We start from the raw sequence: 23,351 nt of genomic DNA on the forward strand, positions 1-23,351 counted from the left end.
TTCTCTAGTTGCGGCAAGTGGGGGCCACTCTTCATCGCGGTGCGCGGGCCTTTCATTATTGCGGCCTCTCTTGTTGCGGAGCACAGGCTCCAGACGCGCAGGCTCAGTAGTTGTGGCTCACGGGCGTAGTTGCTCCGCGGCATGTGGGATCTTCCCAGACCAGGGCTCGAACCCTTGTGCCCTGCATTGGCAGGCAGATTCTCAACCACTGCGCCACCAGGGAAGCCCCCATGACTCTTTTTGAATTATGGTTTTCTCAGGGTATATGCCCAGTAGTGGGATTGCTGGGTCGTATGGTAGTTCTATTTTTAGTTTTTTAAGGAACCTCCATACTGTTCTCCATAGTGGCTGTATTAATTTACATTCCCACCAACAGTGCAAGAGGGTTCCCTTTTCTCCACATCCTCTCCAGCATTTATTGTTTCTAGATATTTTCATGATGGCCATTCTGACTGGTGTGAGATGATATCTCATTGTAGTTTTGATTTGCATTTCTCTAATGATTAATGATGTTGAGCATTCTTTCATGTGTCTGTTGGCAATCTGCATATCTTCTTTGGAGAAATGTCTATTTAGGTCTTCTGCCCATCTTTGGATTGGGTGGTTTGTTTTTTTGTTATGAAGCTGCATGAGCTGCTTGTAAATCTTGGAGATTAATCCTTTGTCAGTTGCTTCATTTGCAAATATTTTCTCCCATTCTGAGGGTTGTCTTTTGGTCTTGTTTATGGTTTCCTTTGCTGTGCAAAAGCTTTGAAGTTTCATTAGGTCCCATTTGTTTATTTGTGTTTTTATTTCCATTTCTCTAGGAGCTGGGTCAAAAAGGATCTTGCTGTGATTTATGTCATAGAGTGTTCTGCCTATGTTTTCCTCTAAGAGTTTGAAGGCATGGGAGAGACTTAAGTTACCCACAAGAAGATCCAAAGAATCATAGGTCTGAGAGTTTTTTAAGTGGGTATACTTGAGGATGTTTATAAGCTGAAAGAAAGTAGCCAGCAGAGGAAGGGTGTGAAGATCTAGGAGAGGAAATGATTGTTCATTTGTTTTCAAAAAGCTGAATACTTATCGTGTGCCTGGCCTTTTTCTAGGATCTGGGGTTCACACCATCTGTTATCTCTTCTGCAAGGACAGTTCAACTCATCCCCTGGTGAAGAGAAGTCAGATTATTCTTTGCATCCAATGCAGGTGTAGGAAGTGTTCTGTACCTCTGAAGGGACTTTACTTAACCAGAGTAATAAGTTAGAAATCAAAAGAAATTAGAGCTGAAAGGACCTTAAAGGCCACTATACTTAATTTTGCCTAATATTTTACGTTGAATGTAAGAAAAGTTTATTGCAGAGCCCATTCTCTTCAGAGTTCCTTCAGTGAACTTTATGTCTTCAATCCAGTGGGTCTAGCTCGTAGATTTTGGCCTCCTCCTCAATTTGCTTCTTCATCCATATTACATTTTGCCCGGACTATGGCAGAAGCTCCTGGGTGGTTTCGCGGCCCCTGGGCTCAGTTCCTCTAAGTTCATCTGCCTACTCGGGTTGAGTGATCTTCTAACATAAAAAGATACGCTTAAAATAATGCTGCTAATGGCTTGCCCACACAGAGTTAGTGCATACTAGCCGCCCAGCGTGTGCTCTGCCCAGAGGCGTGTAGTCTGAACTGTGCTCGGCCAAGCCTCCTGGGGCTCTTTGGCCCTGAGGAAGGGGAGCTTTTTGGGATCACTCCCTTTATCTAATTGGTCCTTCAGCAGCGGGGCACCTTTTTCTAATCAGCGGAGGCACCCTTACTGAGCCAGTGGTAACCCCAGGCCTCATCACCTGTGGGATACAAGCCATGCTGTCTCCCAGGCTTGCTTCCGCCAACATCTCTATTTTCCTTTCTGTCTGTTCTCACACTTGGACCCCTGGCCTTTAGTCATCCCCACCTGCAGTATTTACAGTGCCCAGCAGGTGTCAGGCTTGAGTGTCTTTGCACAGGTGCTCCCTCTGCAGTTAATGCACCTCCTACTCCACCTCTGCATAGCCTCAGGTTTTTAGATTCTGCTTCAGGGTTATCATGAAGCTGTCACTCAGATATAACATTTTGCCTCCAAGGAACCTCTGTGCATAAAGGTGATGCTTCTTTATCTCATGTGATTCAAATTTTCATGTCCCTCCTTAGTGCAGGCTTTAAGGGCAGGAGTCGTTTCTTATCCTTAGCACAGAGCAGATGCTTTTTTTTTTTTTTTTAAGGTGCTTTTTTTTTTTTTTTTTTTTTTAAGGATTTTTCTTATTTATTTATTTATTTATTTATTTATTTTTGGCTGTGTTGGGTCTTCGGTTCGTGCGAGGGCCTTCTCCAGTTGCGGCAAGCGGGGGCCACTCCTCATCGCGGTGTGGGGACCGCTCTTCATCGCGGTGCGCGGGCCCTTCTCTATCGCGGCCCCTCCCGTCGCGGGGCACAGGCTCCAGACGCGCAGGCTCAGCAATTGTGGCTCACGGGCCCAGCTGCTCCGTGGCATGTGGGATCCTCCCAGACCAGGGCTCGAACCCGTGTCCCCTGCACTAGCAGGCAGATTCTCAACCACTGCGCCACCAGGGAAGCCCTAAGGTGCTTTTTAATGATGATAAAATGTATGGTTTAAATCACTCATTTTACAATAATTTTGCTTTAGGTTGTGACAGAAATAAAGTTTACAGAAGTCGTGTTCCTGCGATAAGAAATAAAGATGTGACCTTCCAGTTGTGTAAAGCTCTTAAATGCTGTGTAAGTGCGTCGGGTGCGCTAAGGAACCTGGAGCTAAATGGGCTAGTTCTGAGAGAGAGAGACTTAACTATGTTAACAAGGTAAGCCTTCATTGTATCCTGCCAACATTTGATAGTTGCTTTTGGGGCAAGCTAAACCAATAAAAGTTTAAACTTTTTCTCTCCATTAAAGGGATTGAATAAATTGGCCACTTTATCAGCACCTCATGCCTGTCACATTAATGGCTGAACTAGAAAATCAGAAGGATCAGCACAGGTTTTATTTTCTTAATCCTTACCTCAGGGTGGAGAAAGGTCAATCCCGAACTGAACCCCAAGTTTAGACCAGGAAGCCCTCGGGTTCCTTATAGTATCTCAGAAATATGGGAAAGTAGAAAGGAACGATAAAGTGTAGGGCAGATTAGCCTCATTTTCCTGTGAAGCTTGAGGAGAGGGAGGGAGGAGGTGGATGACCATGGGCAGTTGGGCAGGTTGTGCACTGTACAACACCATAAATGTAGAACGTTTGCATATATTATTATGACAGCCTTCTGACAGATGGAAATGGTGTCTTGAGGAAGAACCTTTTTCTGTTTCTCTTAGAGAAGTGCTTCTCAGTGGGGGTGATTTTGTCCCCTCGGGGATATTTGGCAATATCTGGAGACACTTTTGGTTGTCACAAGTAGCTGATGTGTTACTGGCATCTAGTAGGTAAGGACAGGGATGCTGCTAAACATCCTACAGCGCACATGGCAGTCACACACAACAAAGAAACAAAGTCACACATTGCCTAGCTCAAAATGTCACTAGAGCCGGGGCTGAGAAACCCGGGTCTAGAGGATGAAGGTGAACCTCCCTGTCTGGTAATTTTTCCCTGCTTGTTCTGGAGAAATGACTGCTGGAGAGGGAGTGAACCATTTCTGACTCTACATCCAATATGCTCCAGCAGCCTGCAGTACATCATGTACTCATAGGGCCAGTGTGCCTGGAGGAACCCAAGGCTACCTGATGGCAGAGCTGTGGATCAGGGTGACAGCCAACATGGGAAAAGCCTTCCTGCCTCGAGGCCCTCGGTTCACCAGGCCCAGGTGTCTCTTCCTTCCATCCATGGGCCTCTGAGATGAACCAGCTTTCCTTGTCCCTCCTAAGCTTCCCAGGTTGTGAGTCCTTGCCTCTCAAGAGTGGGGCACAGTATCCTCAGGTTTGCTTTCCACGCTGCCTCCTGAACCAGTTTTGGAAGGTTTGTGGATGATCAGTTGGGGGATAACAGGTAGAAAATTGAGACAAAACAGTGAACTCCGAGACTGGTGACTGGGTTCAAATTCCAGCTTTTCCACATGTCAGATGTATGGCCTTAGGCAGTTCACTGAACATCTCTGTGCCTTAGTTTTCTTGTCTGTAAGATGGGGGTGAGAACAATAGTGCCCACTTCATAGGGCTATGGTGAGGATCGAGTTAGTATTTGGCATGTATTTGGCATGTAGCAAACAACATGTAAGCGGTAGGTGTTCCAGGCCTCATTCCACGTTAATTTTTGTTATCTGTATGAGTTTGCTAGGGCTGTCATAACAAAACACCACAGTCTGGGTAGCTTAAACAACAGAAATTTATTTCTCACCGTTCTGGAGGCTGGAGGTCCAAGGTCAAGTTGTCAGCAGGGTTGGTTTCCTCTGAGGCTCCTGAGGGAAGAGCCTGCTCCAGCCTCTCTCCTTGGCTTGCAGAGCGCCGCCTTCTCCCTGTGTCCTCACGGGGCTTTCACCCTCTGGGCAGGCCTGGTGTCTCTCTGTGTGTCTAATCTGCATTCCTTATAAGGACACCAGTCAGATTGGACTGGGATCCACCCTAATGGCCTCATTTTAACTTAATTACTCTTTAAAGGCCTGATCTCCCAATACAGTCACATGCTGAGGTACTGGGGTTTAGGGCTTCATCCTGTGAATTCCGTGGTGGACACAACTCAGCCCATGACACCTGACAAGGACCTGGTAACAACACCAACATGATTCTAACCATGTTTAACTGTGATACCAGATGCAAAAAAAAGCCAGGACAGACCTTGAGGCCATTACTCTAAGTGAAACTAGAGGAAGACAAATACTGTATGATCTCACGTATACGAATCGAAGAAAACTGAGCTCATAGAAACAGAGAACAGTTTAGTGGTTGCCAGAGGTGGGAGTAGGGGGGATGGGAAAGGTGGTCAAAAGGTACAAACTTGCAGTTATAAGAGAAACAACTCCTGGGGATGTAATGTACATCGTGATGACTATAGTTAAAAATACTGTTTTCTTTTTTTTTTAAACATCTTTATTGGAGTATAATTGCTTTACAATGGTGTGTTAGTTTCTGCTGTATAACAAAGTGAATCAGCTATACATATACCTATATCCCCATATCTCCTCCCTCTTGCATCTCCCTCCCACCCTCCCTATCCCACCCCTCTAGGTGGACACAAAGCACCGAACAATACTGTTATTTAATTTGAAAGTTGCTAAGAGTATAGATCTTAAAAGTTCTCATCACAAGAAAAAAATTGTAACTATGTGAGGCGGTAAATGTTAACTAAACTTATTGTGGAAATTATTTTGCAATTTATACACATATCAAATTACTATGTTGTACACCTGAAATTAATATAAAATTATATGACAATTATATCTCAGTAAAATGGGGGGAGAAAAGGAATCCAATATCTCAGGTATAAAGCCTCCCTCCTCCTTCCCTCTCACATTCCTGGGAAGACCTCAGGCCCGGGCCTTACACCTGCCTTGAGTATATGCCTATTAACTGTGTCAGTAAATGGTAGGTGCTTCCCTTCCACACCTTCCTTTGCTCGTCATTGGAGAATATGCTAGAGCGACACTATAAGAGTGATCAGATATCTCCGATTTTTGTGGACAATCATGGTTTCAAAAGTTCTGTCCTCTTGTCCACCTAAGAACACTGGTATTTTTCATACTACAGGTTCCAAAATGTGGTTCAGAAATCATGGTCACGGTGCCTGCCATGCCAGGATGGCAACTTGGAGGGCTGGGGAGGGCGTGGCAGGTGGCAGGTGGGGAAAGCCGGCAGCCAGAAGGAGGAGAGGACAAAGAAAAAGACCCAGGAAATTTGTATCTCTAGAACAAATTCCCAAATAGTAAGAGTTTACTGTAGCAGCAAGTCCTAGCCTCTAGTTTACTGCTAAATCTAGTCCTCAAGGAGCACAGCAGTCAGAACATTTAATACAAAATTTCCTAGCTCTAAAAGGGAAATATTAATACCTGCTTGTTGTGTTTGGAAGTTATTTCAAAAAGTAAAGCTAATATCAATAAAGCCCTTTATAAAAGAGCTAAAGGAACTCTGTAAGTATTACTTTTGTTTGTTTGTTTTTCCATCACTCTTCATAGCTGCCAAGCAGTAACGGCTGTCTTTGTACTGAATCCCGGAAGTGTCTCTGTATCCTGGAAGTATTGCAATGATCGTCTTCACACCTGCAAAATATTCCTGCACCGTGTACACAAATGATTATGGCTCCGCTCTCGGGCCTCACCTGGGAGCTACTGCATGTGAGGATCAAATTGATACACATTAGGGCATCCTCAGCGGTCTTTGGCAAAGGCCTATAGATTACCTCGCTATCCAATTTGTTAACTGGACAGCAGAGCCTGAGTGGAAAGAACAATGCGCTCGTCAGTTGGGAAAAGCTCCTCCAGGTATCAACAGATACAAGCAAGGCAATCTCACTGTGCAGGTTGATTAGAACTGGGTTTGTATTTTGGACAATAAACTCTATTTATGATAGTCTCCCAGTCATTAAGTATCTCTGCTGTAAGAGAAAACTGGGGCTATTAACTTCTCCAGATAGAACCCCAGGGAAAAGTGATCATTTCTTTTCTAAGCAGAAGGGAAGGTTCTGCTCAATAAAGATCAATTAAACATCTCTGTTAAAAGACTGCTTGGAGCTGGTGCCAAAGGAAATTCCACTGTATTAACCCGTGCTCCCTCCAACCCTCCCCACCTCTGTAGCTTGCACTGGGGAAAATTGTAAGAGGACGCTGGCTATTGTAAGCTTTATAAGGTGACAGTAGCTCTCACATCCGTGGCTGAATGATCTTTGATGTTGAGTGACTTTTCCTGCATTTAGCAGGGGTATTCCCAGAGGATGGCAGGCAAATCAAACGCTCCTCTGAATTCAGCTGCTAGCATCAATCATCCTCATGAGGGAGTTAAAAAAAAGAATATAACAATAGGTACCGGGAAAAATGATATGGTGGTCTGAGCTAGTAATTCCCAGGATGCAGGAAGAGTTTTGGGGGCCCTAGAAAATCCACTGCATAAAGAAAACCCGCCACAATCTCCACCAGCATCTTATAGTTACCACCTCATTCTTGTCCTTTAAAATACAGTGTGCTTGTCCTTTAAAATACAGTGTGTCTTGTACGTTAAAATACAGTGTGCTTCTACTCTCTGGCTTAGACTGCATCCTCTCATGTAAATTCCATCTGTTCTTGCTTGAGGGAGGGCAGACACAACCTTGACTTTATCCTCTTGATGAGAGTGATGTTTCATGGTGTTGGGAGGATTTTCATTGGGTCAATTGCCTGATTGAGACATAGCCTTAGTGAGGTGACAAATAGCAGGCATTAATGTCTCTTTTTTAATGGTATGATGAATGGTCTAAGAGAAGGGTCAGCAAACTGTAGCCAGCCGCCTGTTTTCGTAAATAAATTATTGGACCACAGCCAGGCCAGTTCATTCATGAATTTTCTCTGGCTCCTTTTGCGTCGAGTAGTTGTGACAGAGACCTAACGGCCCACAAAGCCAAAGATACTCCCTGGCCCCGGCCACCCCTGATCTAAGACCGTTCCCACAGTCCTCTGATGATAAGAATCACCTGGATCATTTGTTCAAAAGACAATTTCTGGGTCCAGCTTGGAACCCCTGAGTCAGAATCTCCAGGGAAGGGGCTTTGGGAAGGTAGAGTGAACAAGCTTCCCGGGTGATTCTTATCCCCAGGGAACTACTGGTCTCAGGTGTGCCTGCCTAGCAGGTAAGGAGGAGGTTTTCAAAGAGGCAGTGGGGGTGGGGGGTTGGGCGGAGTTTGCCTTGGAGAGCACAGGCCTCGCGGTTTCACTGCTGGGACTGCATCCCAGCTCCGCTTCTCCCCGAGCTTCGCCACCTCAGGTAAGTTCCTTTTCACACTGTTTCCTCCGCTGAGAAGTGAGGGTCATGGTGCCCGGTTGGGAGTGTGTGTATATACGCTGAGAGCCTAATCCAAGGCTCGGTAGCGGTCACCCTCACTAAGAGGAGCAGCGCCATGTAAACACAGAAGACCCCGCTGTGGAAACATCTCATAAATAAGACAGGCCCAGCGGGGCTTTTCAGTAGTCCACGGTGTACAGCTGTTTTCCTCAGAAGGAAAAACTCCCTTAAAGGAATCTCCCATTACGTTCAGGACCGTATACGGCCCTTTAGAAACTCAATTCTCCACAGAATGCTGAGTATTGCAAGAGGTTATCATTGGCTGTTTTAGGATATAGCTGAGTTTGCAAAGGAATATTTAATTTCATGATTGAAAACTCTGGTACTTAGCACGAGACAGACATATATATATATTCTGTTTCTGAGGTTAATGTTTTTAAAAACTCTTTGCCTGACGGGATCAAGCAATTTCAGCCATTCGTGTAGCTGTTGAAAGGCAGTTTTTAGATAAATTGCGCATAAATCCTTGCAAGATACAGGACCCAATAATACTTCAGGTTACCAGGGAGTTTCATATTTTACTAAAAGGGGGAAAAAGTCAATCTTGAATCTTTTAGTCCGATGACCAAAGAATTGCTCCATTGATTTTGTTCAGCTACTCAGGTGGGTGTGCAGTTGATCCTGATTGGATCTTATTTAAAGTTTACTTTTTCTGGGAAGTATTAATTCGAATGTAGTATGGGTAATACTGGAATACTAGAGCCTCTTTAAAGCCACTTTACACAGCTTGTGTAAACATCCTAGGGTAGTTTCCTCTTAACATTTTCACAAATACAGAACTTGAGTTTGCTGTATGTTTTCCTCTTTTTAACAGAAGAGGGAGGTAAAGGCTTGGCTAAACAATGTACCTAAAACCCAGGCTAGAGGGAAATGGATTCATATTCTTAGAGGAACAGGTAAACAAGAACAGCATGAATTCTGCCAAGTATGATTTAGGTTTGTGAAGGAAGGAAAAAAAGCACACTTGGCAAATGAGTGTGGTTTGCTGATTTCTTTATTTTTAAACTTAGTTTTAAACGAAAGTACCAGTGGGACCCGAGAAAAACGAATCTGCAGAGGGCAGGGGGGGGGGTATTCTTCATTTTTATTACGTGCAGTGTTGGAATCGTGCTGTGCCCTGAAACACAGCTGGATGAACAGGGTAGTTCAGGGTCTGCCTGGATTAACTCCTTAAGCAAATTTCTAGGCTGCCAGGCCAGCTGGTTGAGCTCCAGGCTGGTGGCTAGTGGTGCCGTGTTATACCTTTCCGCTCACCTCAAGGCGAAAACCCGGAAGTGCCGACCACCAGTAGCTGCATGTACGCCTTGTGGAATGTCCAATGCTGAGAGATTCTCTTAGGCTCATGCCTCCTGTGCAGATGCTCCCCACACACACCCCCCCACCCAGCTCCCAGAGTTCCCATGGCTCACACCTGGTGCCAGCCAGCAGCCGCGGACCTGCCTGTAGGCCCTCGTGAAGGCCTGCTGCTCGTCCTGAAAACCTGCTGCTACTCGAGAATCCAGAGGGGCTGCTCCTCATGGGGCGCCGTCTTGGCTAGAGGCTGCCTACATCTTCTGTGGGCTTTGCCTCCGTGGTTTCCAAGGGGGCAAATGGGGGCTGCCGGGCCTTATTTGACGGGAGACATGAATATCTGGGCTAGGTTCACTTCAGAGATTCATTGTTTTCCTGATAGGTATGAGTGATAATTTTTGTTTGTTTTGTATGTGGGTGGGGTCATGGAAATACTTGGGGATGGTGATCAAACTCAGCTGAACTGAGTTTGCTGTCACTTAGCAGTGTGATCTTGGACAGGTCTTTTAACCTTTCTGGTCTCCATCTGTAGAATGGGAATTATAATACTAGTCTCATTTGCCTGTGAGATTGTCATGAAGAGACAGTGAACTACATATACGAAAGTGCTTTCAGAATGGCAATGCACTCTGTATGCAGTGTGTGTGGCAGATAGCATCCCAGTTTGAATTTCAATGAGATTCAGAACTGTGATTAACAAGGCAAGCAGAGCCAGGATGGGGTGAGGCAAGCAGGGTGGGTAGGGCGCTAAGTGAAGGAGGCACTCCCTCACGGGGGTGTTTACATGCGGCTCTGAACCAGCAAGACGCTGAGAGTCAGTGTCTCCTTCAGTTTTGCACTGTAGTCACCCTGCTTGCCTCACCCAAACCTCTGTCCTGAGTGAAAGTAAAATACATGCCCATGAAAATGATACATGTGATATACACTTTTGTTGTAACAAAGTCCACCAGTACCTAATCAACCTTGACAGATGTTACCGCTGGGACAATTTCTGGGGTGTCTTTCCTGGCGTTTTTCATACATGTACAACCTTAAACTAGCTTTTGTTCTCACCTCATGGGCAGCACAGAAACATGGGGAAGAAACACCAATCTGATCTCAAAACCTCATGCGTGTTCTAGATCTTTGTCATGGGTGTATTTGTAGACTCTGGAGGGGTCACACAGCACATGACACGGCCAAACATGTTGAACCTACGTCACCCAGCTTTCTCTCCCGTACACCAAGTCTTCAGTAGCTGCTCCAGGACCTCCACCTCCCCCGTCTTTAAAAGCTCCAGGTATTTCTTTTCTTCCATCTCCTGGTTGGCTGGCTGGCTGGCTGCCTGCCTCTCTCATCCACTACTTCCTCTTTCATCTCCTCTCATGAAGACTAATCTGGCCATTTGAGGACTCTTTATCTCTCTTACTGTCTCCCAGATCAGTTCCATAAAGGATCTGGGTGGTAAAAAAAAAGACTCCCCTTCAGGCATGGGTATGAGGGAGAAAGGTTGTCAGTAGGTCCATAGGTTTTGTTCCTGACATATAATATCCATATGTACCTCTTCCCGGCCCCTCCTCCACACTTTTGAAATGCGATCACGCTGTCCCTAATGTCTTCTAACTCAGCGGTCCCCCACCTGTTCGGCAGCAGGGACCGGTTTCCTGGAAGAGAATGGTTCCACGGGGGAGGGGGCGGGGGGCTCAGGCAGTCGTGCAAGCGATGGGGAGCGGCAGATGAAGCTTCGCTGGCCTGCCCGCCGCTCACCCCGCCTCCTAACAGGCTGTGGAGCGCTGTTCTAACTGGCATTGTGTCACTTAACGATGCATCGCAGAGCTCTCCAGTGGTACTTCCAAGCTGATGTCATCGTTTTTAACAGCTGCCTGTATTCTACCCTGTCAGTGTGTCATAATTTAACCCCTTCTGTACTAGGAGATGTGTGTTTCTCCTTTTTCACTCTTGCAAATAATCTGCGTTGAAAATCCTCCTACACTTTTCACTTCCTTGTGTGCTTAGAAGTTTGATTTGCTGGGTCAAACAGGATGATGTGCATTTTTTTTTTTTTTTTTTTTTTTTTTGGCTGTGTTGGGTCTTCGTTTCTGTGCGAGGGCTTTCTCTAGTTGTGGCAAGCGGGGGCCACTCTTCATCGCGGTGCGCAGGCCTCTCACTATCGCGGCCTCTCTTGTTGCGGAGCACAGGCTCCAGACGCGCAGGCTCAGTAGCTGTGGCTCACGGGCCCAGCTGCTCCGCGGCATGTGGGATCTTCCCAGACCAGGGCTCGAACCCGTGTCCCCTGCATTGGCAGGCAGATTCTCAACCACTGTGCCACCAGGGAAGTCCCTGATGTGCATTTTGATAGCACATTATGGGAAGGTTGATTGTGAGCACGGCATGGGCTCTGTCCCTGGTATTTTTCTTCCTGTCCAACCTCCGCTAGATTCACCTTCACATACAGTTTTCATTCACAGCTTGAGGGCTGTAAGTAACAACTGTCAGAGTTGTTTTTCTAAAATACCCTCGGTAAGCTATCGTGTATGGCACCGGTGTGACTGCTTTGGGAATGGTAGCTCCCAGGAGGAATGAGATGTTTCCCCTACTCCATATGGACCATCCTGCAGTTTGGCCTGCGGAGGCCTCGGGGTGCTTGAAGGCGCAGGAGAGGGAGCTGTGTGGACCCATCGCCGCCCAGTGGCCGCTGAGAGGACGACGGCCTTGTTCGCAGGCTCAGGCACCAAATCCCTGGGAACTCCTAGGAATGCTTGAGGGGTACTTTACTGGAGGCTGAAGTCCTGCATGAACAGCAGGGAGGTGGGAGCTAGTGACATCTGGGCTACTGTTACAGTGACTCCATGTGCAGCCATAGGCTGGCGCCTGGGGCAACTCAGGTGACTGTGGCTTTGGAGTGAATTTGCGTTTTATGGCTCACATGGTATCTACAGATATTAGAACGAGACAGCGGCAATATGCCAGGAGCAAGTCGTTTCTGGGCAGTGCTTATCTGCCTTCAGGACCTCTGGCATAACTCTGTGGTCCATAAGTTGGGAACCACTGAGGTGGGATATTGGAAAGCTGAGTGCAAATGAAATCATTAACTCAATGTCAAGGGGAGCGTGCTCTTGAAAGGAATCCTGGGGTGAATTCTCACCATACGGAAGGAACACCCGGTTGTTCCCATTCAGGATCCTAAAATGACTCCCTAATGTAACAAATCAACTTCTCTGGGCAGCTTGTTACCCCTTCATAACGAGTCCCCACCCTATAATGAGCCCTGTTTCCTGTGGCTCTGATCAGGGCAGGTGCTGTCACTGCCATCGGCAAACAGAAGGCTTCTTTTTGCTTCTAAGTCATTGCTTCTGCTTTTTGTACCTCCGTGAAACGCCACCTCCGTCCCTTTGGTAATCTAAAGCCTACCATCTTCGCTGCCCTTCTTAACGCCCACTGCTCCAAGTCCTCTCAGCAACTTGGGCTTTTAGTGACTTTGGATTTTGTGAACTCCTGAAGCTTTTACACTTGGTGTCAGACGTTTGCTGTGGTCTCTGTTTCGGGTCTGTCACTTGTCTTCTCGGCTAGACTGTGACTTCTGACATCAGTGATGCTTCATGTTTTCATAGCTCCTTGAAGGGAGTTGCTGGACACAAAATAGTGTAATATTTCAGTGACTTGCTGCATGATAAAAAAATGAAAGCCTTTTGGTAAATGGAGATGTTCATATATTAGATCTGCTTTATGTAGACATTTTAAAAATCTTTCATTCATTCAGTCACGCATACGCACGCACACACGCACGTACAGTCCTCATACAGGGCTGGTCACAGGTGTAGGCGCATAGCCTTCCGCTTAGAACAGAGATGTGTTCCTGCGAAAAGCATGCCCACCAATGTGGACAATCAAGCCGATGGCTCATAAAAATGGAGCCAATCTGCTTGGATCGAGACTGGGCATCCAGACCCCGTGGATCACGTGTCCACTTTCCCAGGCCTGGCTTGCTGCTCGGAAAACACTTGTTGGGTGAGTCGTGGTCATGTATCTATTGGATTCAGCTCTGCTTCCTCTTGCTCTGCTTTGTGTTGACTTTATGTAAACAGTGGATTGCTGGCCTCTGGGTTAAGGGCAGTTATTTAATGCACACAGGCCAATGAACAACCACTAACTGTTGCGAGTTCAGGGGATCTAATATCTTGGGAGGATTTATACCAATTACTTAACTGCCTGAATACCAACCTTCCTATTAGCTTTATGATAAGATGCGCTTAGGTCTCACGTTTATCCCGAGAAGACAGCCTTATCCAAATCATCTATATTTTAGCAGGCAGTACCAAACTTCAGGCCTCAGAAACACATTTTAAATAATTCTTGCCATGCCATGTATTTTAAGTATCATTAAAGAGCCGCTTTCTTACTTTTAAAAATATGTGTGCAGTAGATTTTGTGAAGCCTGTAATAAGTCTATGAAAAATTGATTATTTTCCCACAGGTATAGGTTCAGATTTTTATTCTGCTTGCCAAATGAAAAATCTAGTATGCGTGGGTCCTTTATCTGATTTATGCTCTCTGAATAGAATCACCATGTTCCCAAACAAAGAGAAATGGGTTACTCGGATTGAGTAGCCTAATCCCTTCCTGTGGTGGGCAAAGGAGTTTGTGCAGCTCTAAACTAGGAAGCATGGATTTCCCTTTCAAATGCCTCATTTTCTTATTCTTTGCCTTTCAGTCAGCTCCATGTAAACTGGGTCAGAATATAGCATGGGTGCTGAGGTGAGTTTCGGCTGCTGGTGGAATGTGCATGTGATGGAAATAGGTCGCTTTAGGACCCAAGGATGATGCAGAGAGAGGTTTACAGTCAAAGATGATAATCGTTCTGTCCTTTAGTTAGCATTCCTGGTTTCTTTGCTTTTTTTTAACTGAACAGTATGTGCCAATGGCCCCCACGTACTTTCGTCTCAGTTCTCTGGCCCTCATTGCTACAAGTTGGTTATGGCGTTGGCTGCTTTCCCAGCATTCATTCTCTCCCTGATCATGAACCATGGCTCAGCACCCTGGTTGAGGGATAGGGAGGGATGGGGTATCATCATGCTCCTCTGTGCCTAAGTCTCTTCTGAATTACTCCCTCTCCACCCTTCCATCTGAGAGTCCTGGATACTTGTTAAGCCCCCAGAACAGACGAGGTGGGGGAATTGGGCACCTTGTGCAGGTGACAGTGGCATAGATATAGCGCCTCGCCCATAAGTAAGGTGGGACTAGAAACAGCCTTCTGAGCTGGGGCGGCGGGTGAGCACACAGCTCTCACTCCACAAACAAGGATGAAATAGGCAGCGCACAGAGGCTCAAGAGACCGCTGTGATGAGTAACTGAGTACAGGGGGCCACGGCGGTGCTCTGTGAGCTTGGGCACTTACGCTGGGGCTACATTGTGGACAATCTCAAGGACCATGGTGGTGAGTGTGAACCGATTCGGCCTTGAGGGGCCAGGAGGGCTTTTCAGCTGGAGACTTTTGAGAGTGTGATTGGACCCGAGGCTTTTGAAATTGTCTTAAAGAGAATTGAGAAGTTGTCCTGTTTAGTGGTTTTAAAACTTTGCTTTGATGATCTCCCCAAGGGGCTGTTCTGGTAGGAGGATCTGGGGAAAGAAGCCGAGAGGCTGGGACCTTGGGCTCCTTTTCCCAGTGATTCAGCAGTTCTGCTTCTGTTTTACTTCTTGAGCTGCCAGGTAAGAGTCCCTTCATCCGTCCTTTCCTCTGTCCTTTCCTCCTTTCCTCCCTTCCTGTGGTTAAACACATAAGTTGGAAACTTTGTTAACTGTTTTTAAGTGTACAGCTCAGTAGTGTTAAGTATACTCAGTGTTAAATAGATCTCCAGACTTTTTCCTTTTGCAAACTGCAACTGTAGTCTCTTTCAATAACAATTCCCCCTTTTCACCTCCCTCCAGCCCTTGGTAACCACCATCCTACATTGTTTCTATGAATTTGACTAGCCAAGTAAGATTTCTTTTCAAAAAGCAATCAAGCAGCTGAGAAGGTTTGATAGCCTCCTGATGTATCCATCATTCCTCACTGTCTGCACCCGCCCCCCAGACAGTGAGGAAACTGAAATCCCAGAGGTCCTGGGAGGCCCAGGTGGCCACACAATGCAGATGTTATTCACACGGATACTTAAGCCGGATTGCCAGGTTCACATTTTGGCTCTGATGCTCTGTATGTGACACTGGGCAAGTGATGTAACGCAGTGCCCCAGTTTGCTCATCGGTTAAAGGGACATGATGGTAACAGAATCTGCTTTATAGCCTTGTTGTGAAGATTAAGTGAGGTAATCTACATAAAGCACTGGGAATAGGGCCTGACACTTATGTACGTGTCTGCTATGATTAAGTGACTTCCTAGCATGACACAGTTCCTTGTAAGGAGAGCTGTGACTTTGGGCCTACAACCAGCTCCCGTGGTGCATGTCTTTTGAGTTTCCACTTAAGACTGAATAGATAGATAGCTTTTTTTTTTTTTTTTTTAAAGGATTTTCTTATTTATTTATTTATTTATTTATTTATTTTTGGCTGTGTTGGGTCTTCGGTTCGTGCGAGGGCTTTCTCCAGTTGCGGCAAGCGGGGGCCACTCTTCATCGCGGTGCGGGGACCGCTCTTCATCGCGGTGCGCGGGCCTTTCTCTATCGCGGCCCCTCCCGTCGCGGGGCACAGGCTCCAGACGCGCAGGCTCAGCAATTGTGGCTCACGGGCCCAGCTGCTCCGTGGCATGTGGGATCTTCCCAGACCAGGGCTCGAACCCGTGTCCCCTGCATTAGCAGGCAGATTCTCAACCACTGCGCCACCAGGGAAGCCCAGATAGATAGCTTTGACTGGCAAGGTTTCCTCCTACACATCCCTATCTTTCATCTAGGGCATGCCATTGATCTTGAAGGATGCTCCATCAATATCTTAATCCTCAGGGGGAAAGTCATGCAGTTCGCATCATACAGCACAAGAAGGCCGGTCATGCGATGGCATTAATTCAACAAATATTTATGGAATGCTTTGATGTAAGGACACCTGGGGTAGATGCTGGGGACACTGAGCAAACCAGCCCCAAATCCCTGCTCTCGAGGAGCTTGTGTTGTCTTGGGGCAAACCTTTGTAATGCAGCCCTTTTAATCAATGAAATGTTTTTCCTGAACTCATCTAGCTAAGGAAGATGAAAAGTTTGCTTAAAAATATTCAGGTTTGGAAAGGAACGCTCTAGACCTGTTGCTGATGGTGCTTTCGAAAACTGGTTCGTAAAAATAGACACTAAACATGGCGTAGAAATACTGGTGATTTCAGATTTGAGGCGATTTTTCAGATACAAAGTTTGCAAGTCGGTTTATCTCCAGTGCTTACTCTGGGGTTGCGTGTGCAGTACAGTCCCTCATACTTAGAACTCGGTAAGGACAGCATAAGACTCACTTTACCTGTGCTTCAATCAGATGTCAGGAGGAATGTGGGATTCCTCCTGCCTACGCCTCTCCTGGGCTTCCTCCTTTCCTCCTCAATGTGGGCAGATGACATTCAGACTCAGAGGAAGCAGAAGCAGGGGTAGTGCGGTTGGGACTGATCTTCCAGAGGGAAGAAGATAGGAATTGCCATCACAGGCTGGGGCTTTCCAGCTACAAGAAAAGATCTGCGGTACAGATATCATGCTGCTTGCTGCCTCCTTGGCTATTTGGGTCATAGCCGGTGCTGTAAAGCACAGCTCTTCTTTCCTGGGGTCCTACAAGTACTTCATTGGTAGGTACTTCCCAACACAGCATTTCCAGCGTGCCACTGCTAGTCAGTCAAGGTTGCTGGGTGATAGGCATCCCATGTACTGTTAGAAACTGCTGGGACCTGTGTGGCGGCCTTAAAGCTAACGGACACAATCACCCGCAGCCGTGGCCCATTGTTCATTGCCCGCTATCCCCACTTGTTTCCCGTTAAGAGACTGCTATTTTGTTCAGCTGGGGTGGAGAACCCTTGATCTTAGGGAGCAGGGGGGCCCCTCTTTTAACCCTAAGGGATGAAGCGTGGAGGTCTGGGCCAGTTGTACTAAACCCATTCCCAAACCCAAACCCAAACCCAAACCCATCCTCCTTCACAACTCTAAGTGTCAACGTGACACTGGCCAACGAGTCTGGTGGTTTCTAGGAAATATTTTTTTAAAATTTCCCATATAGGACTTCCCTGATGGCGCAGTGGTTAAGTATCTGCCTGCCAATGCAGGGGACACAGGTTCGAGCCCTGGTCTGGGAAGATCCCACATGCTGCGGAGCAACTGGGCCCGTGAGCCACAACTACTGAGCCTGCGCGTCTGGAGCCTGTGCTCCGCAACAAGAGAGGCCGCGATAGTGAGAGGCCCGCGCAGCGCAACGAAGAGTGGCCCCCGCTCGCCGCAACTAGAGAAAGCCCTCGCACAGAAACGAAGACCCAACGCAGCCAAAAATAAATGAAGTAATTATTTTTTTTAAAAAAAGAGAGCTTTAAAACCAAAGGTCAGGGGAATGACTGCTAATGAGTTTGGGGCTTCTTTTTGGGAGGATGAAAATGTTCTAAAATTGATCGTGGTGATGAATGTACCAAAAGAATTTAATTGTACACTTTAATGGGTGAATCGTATGGTATGTGGATTGTCTCTCAATAACGCTGTTATTTAAAAAAAAAAAAAAAAAAGGTCTGCAGGTAGCTAGACTTAAATTATAAAAACAAATATTAAGCCTGCAAAATAAAATACATAGGGGATAAAAATACTTGTTATATTTATGCAATTTTAAAATAGCTAAATGCCGTGTTACTGCACAAAATTTCACTGGTTAGGAAAAACAACAAATTGGAAACAGTGTCTGCCTTCAGGAGTAACTGGATGGGACAGAAGAGAGTTATTTTTTTCCCTGTATACTTTTATAACTTCTGATTTGATACATGTATTAAAAAAATAAGTGTACATATAATTAGTAACAACAGTGTCATACCTCTCCTTAGTACAAGTATGAACTCCCAGGTTGCATATTTTGTTCTGAAAAGAATAAAGAATGAAATATATATGTTTTTAAAAATCAGTCAAAGGAAGTAAAAAACTGAAAGATTCTTACATTTGTCTCATCTCACACTAAAAAGCATTTAGTCATTTCTCTGTTATTAGGCATTATAATCAGGCAGAATTCTTTCTTACCCAACAGTCTGACACATCTTTAAACAATGACACAGTTGACCATTCCCTCCTCCTTGAAAATTTCCTTTCCTTCATTTCTAGTACATCGCACTCTCCTGGTCTTCCTCCTCCCTCAATAACCTCTTATTAATAATCTCCTTTGCTGAATTCCTCTTCATTTCCCAAGAAGGTGTCCAGAAGGTAAGTTCCATGAAGGTGGGAATTTTTGTCAGCTTTGTTCACTACTGTATTCCCAAAGGCTAAAAAAAGTACCCAGATCCATACTCAGTAAATAACTGTTGAATGAATACATGAGTGAATCAGCACCTCCAGGCTCACATTTTGAAAAGCCATAGAAGTAAACTATATTCCACATAACCTTTATGCTTAATCTACTTTATTACATTATATTTCTCTGAACATTGATAATCAATACACTGTTTATTATTTGATTAGCCAAAATACTTCATTCCCTGCTCTTTCTCCATCAATGTGTTTTACACAGTATGTGCAAAACGCACATTTAACAGCTCTTATACTACTTCTAAAAGCATAAACGTAGCATAGAAAAAGAGCAGCTGTTGCTATGGGAATTTTCACTTTTGTTTCTAGTATTAATGTTGAATTAACACAATGACATACTTTAGTAATTTTAAAAAAAGGGGGGACACCCCACTAGACTTAGTTAACTAAGATATCACAGTAAAGACAACACCCAGAAAGTGCCCGAGGCCCGCGCGCGCCCGAGTCGCACTCCCCGGAGGCTTCGGGACGCCGGCCGGGCGCGGTCGCGCGGGGGCGGGGCTCGCGCAGACGTCGGCCCGGGGCGGGGCTGGGGAATCGCGCAGGGGGCGGTGCGCGGTGACGTCGGGCGCCCGGGCGGAGCTGTGGCTGTGGTGGTGGTGGCGGCGGCGGCGGCGCCCGGCCGACAGCGGCAGCGGCAGCGGCAGCGGCAGTCCTGAGCAGGGTGAGACGGCCGCGGTGGCGGCAGCTCGGGGTCGGGCGGCGCCTGGAGCTTCCCGCCCGTCGCTGGCGCTGGGCCCCTCGGCTCTCCTCCGCCCGCTCCGCCTCACAGCCCTGGCTGGGTCCCGGCAGCGCGCCCCCGGGGAGTGCGGAGCCGTAGGTGAGGCTGGCGGGCCGGGCGGCTGGGGGCTGGCGGGCGGGGGCTCTGGGCTGCGGACCGGCGCGGGCGCACACGGCAGGCGCCGGGCGGGCGGCGTCTGTCTCCTCCCGCTTGCCGTAGGAGGCGGTGCGGCGCAAACAGTGGGCCGCCGCCTCCGCCGCTGCTTCAGGGGACCAGTCACGCAGAGCCCGGGGCGGGCCGCCCCGAGGAGCCTGGCGCCCGCGGACAGGTGGGCTTCCCGCCCGGAGGCCCTCGGGCTGCCCGCACGGCCCGGGAGACCCCGCTAGCGGCCTGTCCGCGGTTCACCTCGGCGGCCGGGGAGGGAGGGAGGAAGGGAGGGAGGGCGGCGCGGACGGCCGTCCCGGTTCTCGCGGGCGGCGCCACCAAGGAAGTCCTTTACAGGCCTTTTAAAAGCGTTCTGTCTTTTCTCTATCTGGTTATATATATTTTTTCTTTTCTTCCTGCCTTCCTCAGAAAATCTCTACCTATCCAGCTTTAGAGCAGGAAATTATGCGATTGAATTCTAGCTGTTTCTTTAACAAGAAATTTTTTGTAATGGTATAAACAGAAGAATCCTAGTTTGAACGAATAAAAATGACTCATTTATGTTTATTCTGCATCTGGTATTAGTCAGGTTTATGGCTTTTATTTCCTAAAATCGTTCTAGAAATATTTATTATGATTTTGTTCCTTATATTTTTATCTGCATTATATTGTTATTTCCATGGAAGGTTCTGGACTGTTTCCAAATAAATTCCTTAGAAGGGATTGTTCCTGGCACACTGTTACTTCTGATGCCCTTACATTTGTCAAAAAGAAAATGAGGGTTTTTTGGACCTAAACTGAGAAGAATTATAGCGGAGGGAAGATGAGAGATGTATTTCTTTAACTGCCAATTATGTCTGATCCTGCGAGAGTACAGAATTTTTGATGGGTGTGTCTTCAATTTTGTGGACCCAGGCGTTGCCCACTGCCCAGCTCCTCTGACTATACCTGACCCAGATGCTCAGTTTCTGTCTTTTCTGTATTGATCGTAGGTGGAGGAGTTACTGATGGCCATGGAGAAGGTAAAACAGGAGCTGGAGTCCATGAAGGCGACGCTGTCCTGCACTCAGCAGTCACTGGCAGAGAAGGAAACTCATGTGACCAACCTTCGGGCCGAGAGAAGAAAACACTTAGAGGAAGTTCTGGAGATGAAGTAAGTTTTATAATATTGTTCTTCAGGCATATGCTTAGTTGAAATACTTGTCCTCATCGCTTTCATCTTCTGGCCCCGTTTGTCACGCCTGACACGCTTAGCCTAATTTTAATGCTCACTTGTGTTTCTCACTCCTTAGAACAAATTTGGGACAAATCCTCGTCAACTAGAAACTTTTTTTGCCTCCCTGTCATTGAATTTTGCAGTCCTCTAGAGTGTATGTATCCGTATGCAATTGTGTCTCTGAAGTTCCTGAAACCTTCTGGAAAGTTCTGGCAAGTTGTTGAGCTTTCTGAGGAAGATAACCATTGCTCCTGAGGTCATACGATGGCTAGGCAATTTTTAAAAACATTTTTTATTATAAACATTTCCAAAGGTACACAAAAGTAGAGAATAGTATAGTGAACCTCCTTATACCCATCCCCCATATTTAACCATTAACGTTTGCCACACTCTCCAGTCAGTTTTGACAAAATTGTCACTTTTAGCAGAACCATTCTTGACATCATTTTCGTACTTTCCAGGCATCTTGCAGCTTCCTTGAGATAGTCTGTTGTGAAGGCTGTAGATATCTGCTGTGCAGAATACAGCTGCTGCTTTTTCTCCTCTGTGACTTTGAAAAGTTCTGGTTTCCTTCTCTTCAGAACAAGTATGTCTCTTTTTTAAGTCTCTTAGTACTTTCTCCATCACTCCAATCCCCACCCCTGTGTAATTGTCCTGCTCTCATTTTACTGAAACCAAGTCTATGCTGGGACCCCTCAGTTACCTTCATCACCTCAGCAGTTACCTGTGTTCTTGTCGTCGTCTCTTCTGACTCAGAGGAGATACTGTCTCTCCTTCACCAAGCTCGCTTCTTATTTCTATCACAGATTTAAGCTCTGGTTCCCTCCTCTGCAATCTGTCTCCATTAATTTTCTTTCACATAATCTTTGCTCACTTTCTGTTAGTTCCTTCTTGTCTGCAATAAATACGCACTCTCTCTGACCTAAAGTAAACAGTCTTTCTGAGCCCAGCCAGTGCTTGAAGCTAACATCCCCTCTTCTTTTCTGCTACTTTGAACTATCAATACATGTTGAATATGAGAATTACAAAGTAGCAGAGGATCTTGCCATGACACCTCAGCATGAATTTTCATGGGGCATGATTGTTTTGATATCATGACGGCAGCTCAGGAGTTGAGGAAACAAATATCGGGGTGTCCCCTGTGCTTATGGATTATTAGGACACAGTGGGAGGTTAAGAGAGCCTGATCTTTCAGAAAAGAATTACAGGTGATGTGCTCTCGGAAGTGACAGATACTGGAGCCAGAAATAGGTTGATACGCAGGGAGAACGGGGAGAATTTAGGATTCTGAGTATCGTGATGAGAAAGTTTGCTTCTTACGAGCAGGTTAGTAGAGGCAGTTGAAGACAAGGTTTTATCCCTGATGATAAGAACATAGAGGAAGGATGGGTATAATATTCGGGAATACAAGGTATCGATGTGATACTCCTAAGCACAAACAGGCCCTGCTAAAGCAACGGTGTAGGAGTATTGTTTCGTTTTCTCTGTGTACCAATATCTTGACTTGACTTGTCACATCTTTCCCACTCAGTTCAAGTGTCTATAGCAAAACAGTGGTGGATTTGTAAAGGAATTTTCCTTTATTGTTAGGACTTTGAAAAGATATGAAAGAATTTTTTAAAGAATGCTTGACTTTAAACCATTAAAAGGGAATTGCGTGTGATTTTTGTTGTTGTTGTTGTTATTATTTTTGGAACCACAGTACTAAACTTTCTTATGGACTTCCCTTGCCAACCCAGGTTAGAGATTACATTTCAGAAAAATACTGTGATTTGCAAGACTGTTTTTGGTAAGGTCAAACACTCACACACTAAGGCATGGGATGAGTCATTAAAGTATTCAGAGATTTATAAGTGGTATAGAAATTTGATGAATAAACATTAAATAAAAGTTCTAGAAATAAGGTGTTAAAACCTGGCTCTGACAGGTGACCTGTCTCTTAAATCACCTTCCTCATTTGCTCAGGAGATACTACTACAGCATCATGCTGTTCTTAGATTTTGTACAAGTTTTTTGTCATGCAGATTTACTGACTTAAAAGTTTTTAAAGTAGTCTTTGCTTTAATTTGCACTTAAATTTCTCCTTGTTGTTGTCTCTCATTTTCATATCTTAATAAAATGGTTGTTTAATACCTTTCTTTTAACAAATTAAGCACTTCAGGCCTAATCGTCTATCCAAACATGCTGTTGAGAGTGGTGGCTAATCCCAAACTCCTAATGTATCCCTCCTCCACACTCTTTTCTCCTTTGGTAACCATAAGTTTGTTTTCTATGTCTGTGGGTCTATTTCTGTTTTGTATATAAGTTCATTTGTATCTTTTTTTTTTTTTACGTTCCACATATAAGCGATATCATGATATTTGTCTTTCTCTGTCTGGATTACTTCACTTAGTATGATAATCTCTAGGTCCATGCATGTTGCTGCAAATGGCATTATTTCATTCCTTTTTATGGCTGAATAATATTCCATTGTGTGTGTGTGTGTGTGTGTGTGTGTGTGTATGTATGTGTGTGTATACATATATATGTATAAATATATAAAACACATCTTCTTTATCCATTCACCTATTGATGGACATTTAGGTTACTTCCATGTCTTGG

The 23,351-nt window shown here is 45.8% G+C and overlaps 1 protein-coding gene and 1 long non-coding RNA gene across 2 annotated transcripts in view; both read left to right on the top strand.

Moving 5' to 3' along the window:
• The window catches only part of LOC130706701 (uncharacterized), a 37,856-nt gene extending 30,688 nt beyond the window's left edge, over positions 1–7,168 (top strand). Inside the window, exons 2-3 of the long non-coding RNA XR_009006862.1 lie at positions 2,642–2,813; positions 6,101–7,168. This is a non-coding gene — a long non-coding RNA (uncharacterized LOC130706701). The remainder of the gene's footprint in view (positions 1–2,641; positions 2,814–6,100) is intronic.
• Positions 1–23,351, top strand: part of LOC130706699 (ELKS/Rab6-interacting/CAST family member 1-like) — a 237,652-nt gene that overhangs the window by 129,020 nt on the left and 85,281 nt on the right. The window contains 1 exon segment of the mRNA XM_057539401.1: positions 20,527–20,687. Within this exon segment, the coding sequence (XP_057395384.1) occupies positions 20,527–20,687 (161 nt within the window).

This window comes from Balaenoptera acutorostrata, unplaced genomic scaffold, assembly GCF_949987535.1.
Source record: "Balaenoptera acutorostrata unplaced genomic scaffold, mBalAcu1.1 scaffold_376, whole genome shotgun sequence".
Classification (NCBI taxonomy): Eukaryota; Metazoa; Chordata; class Mammalia; order Artiodactyla; family Balaenopteridae; genus Balaenoptera; species Balaenoptera acutorostrata.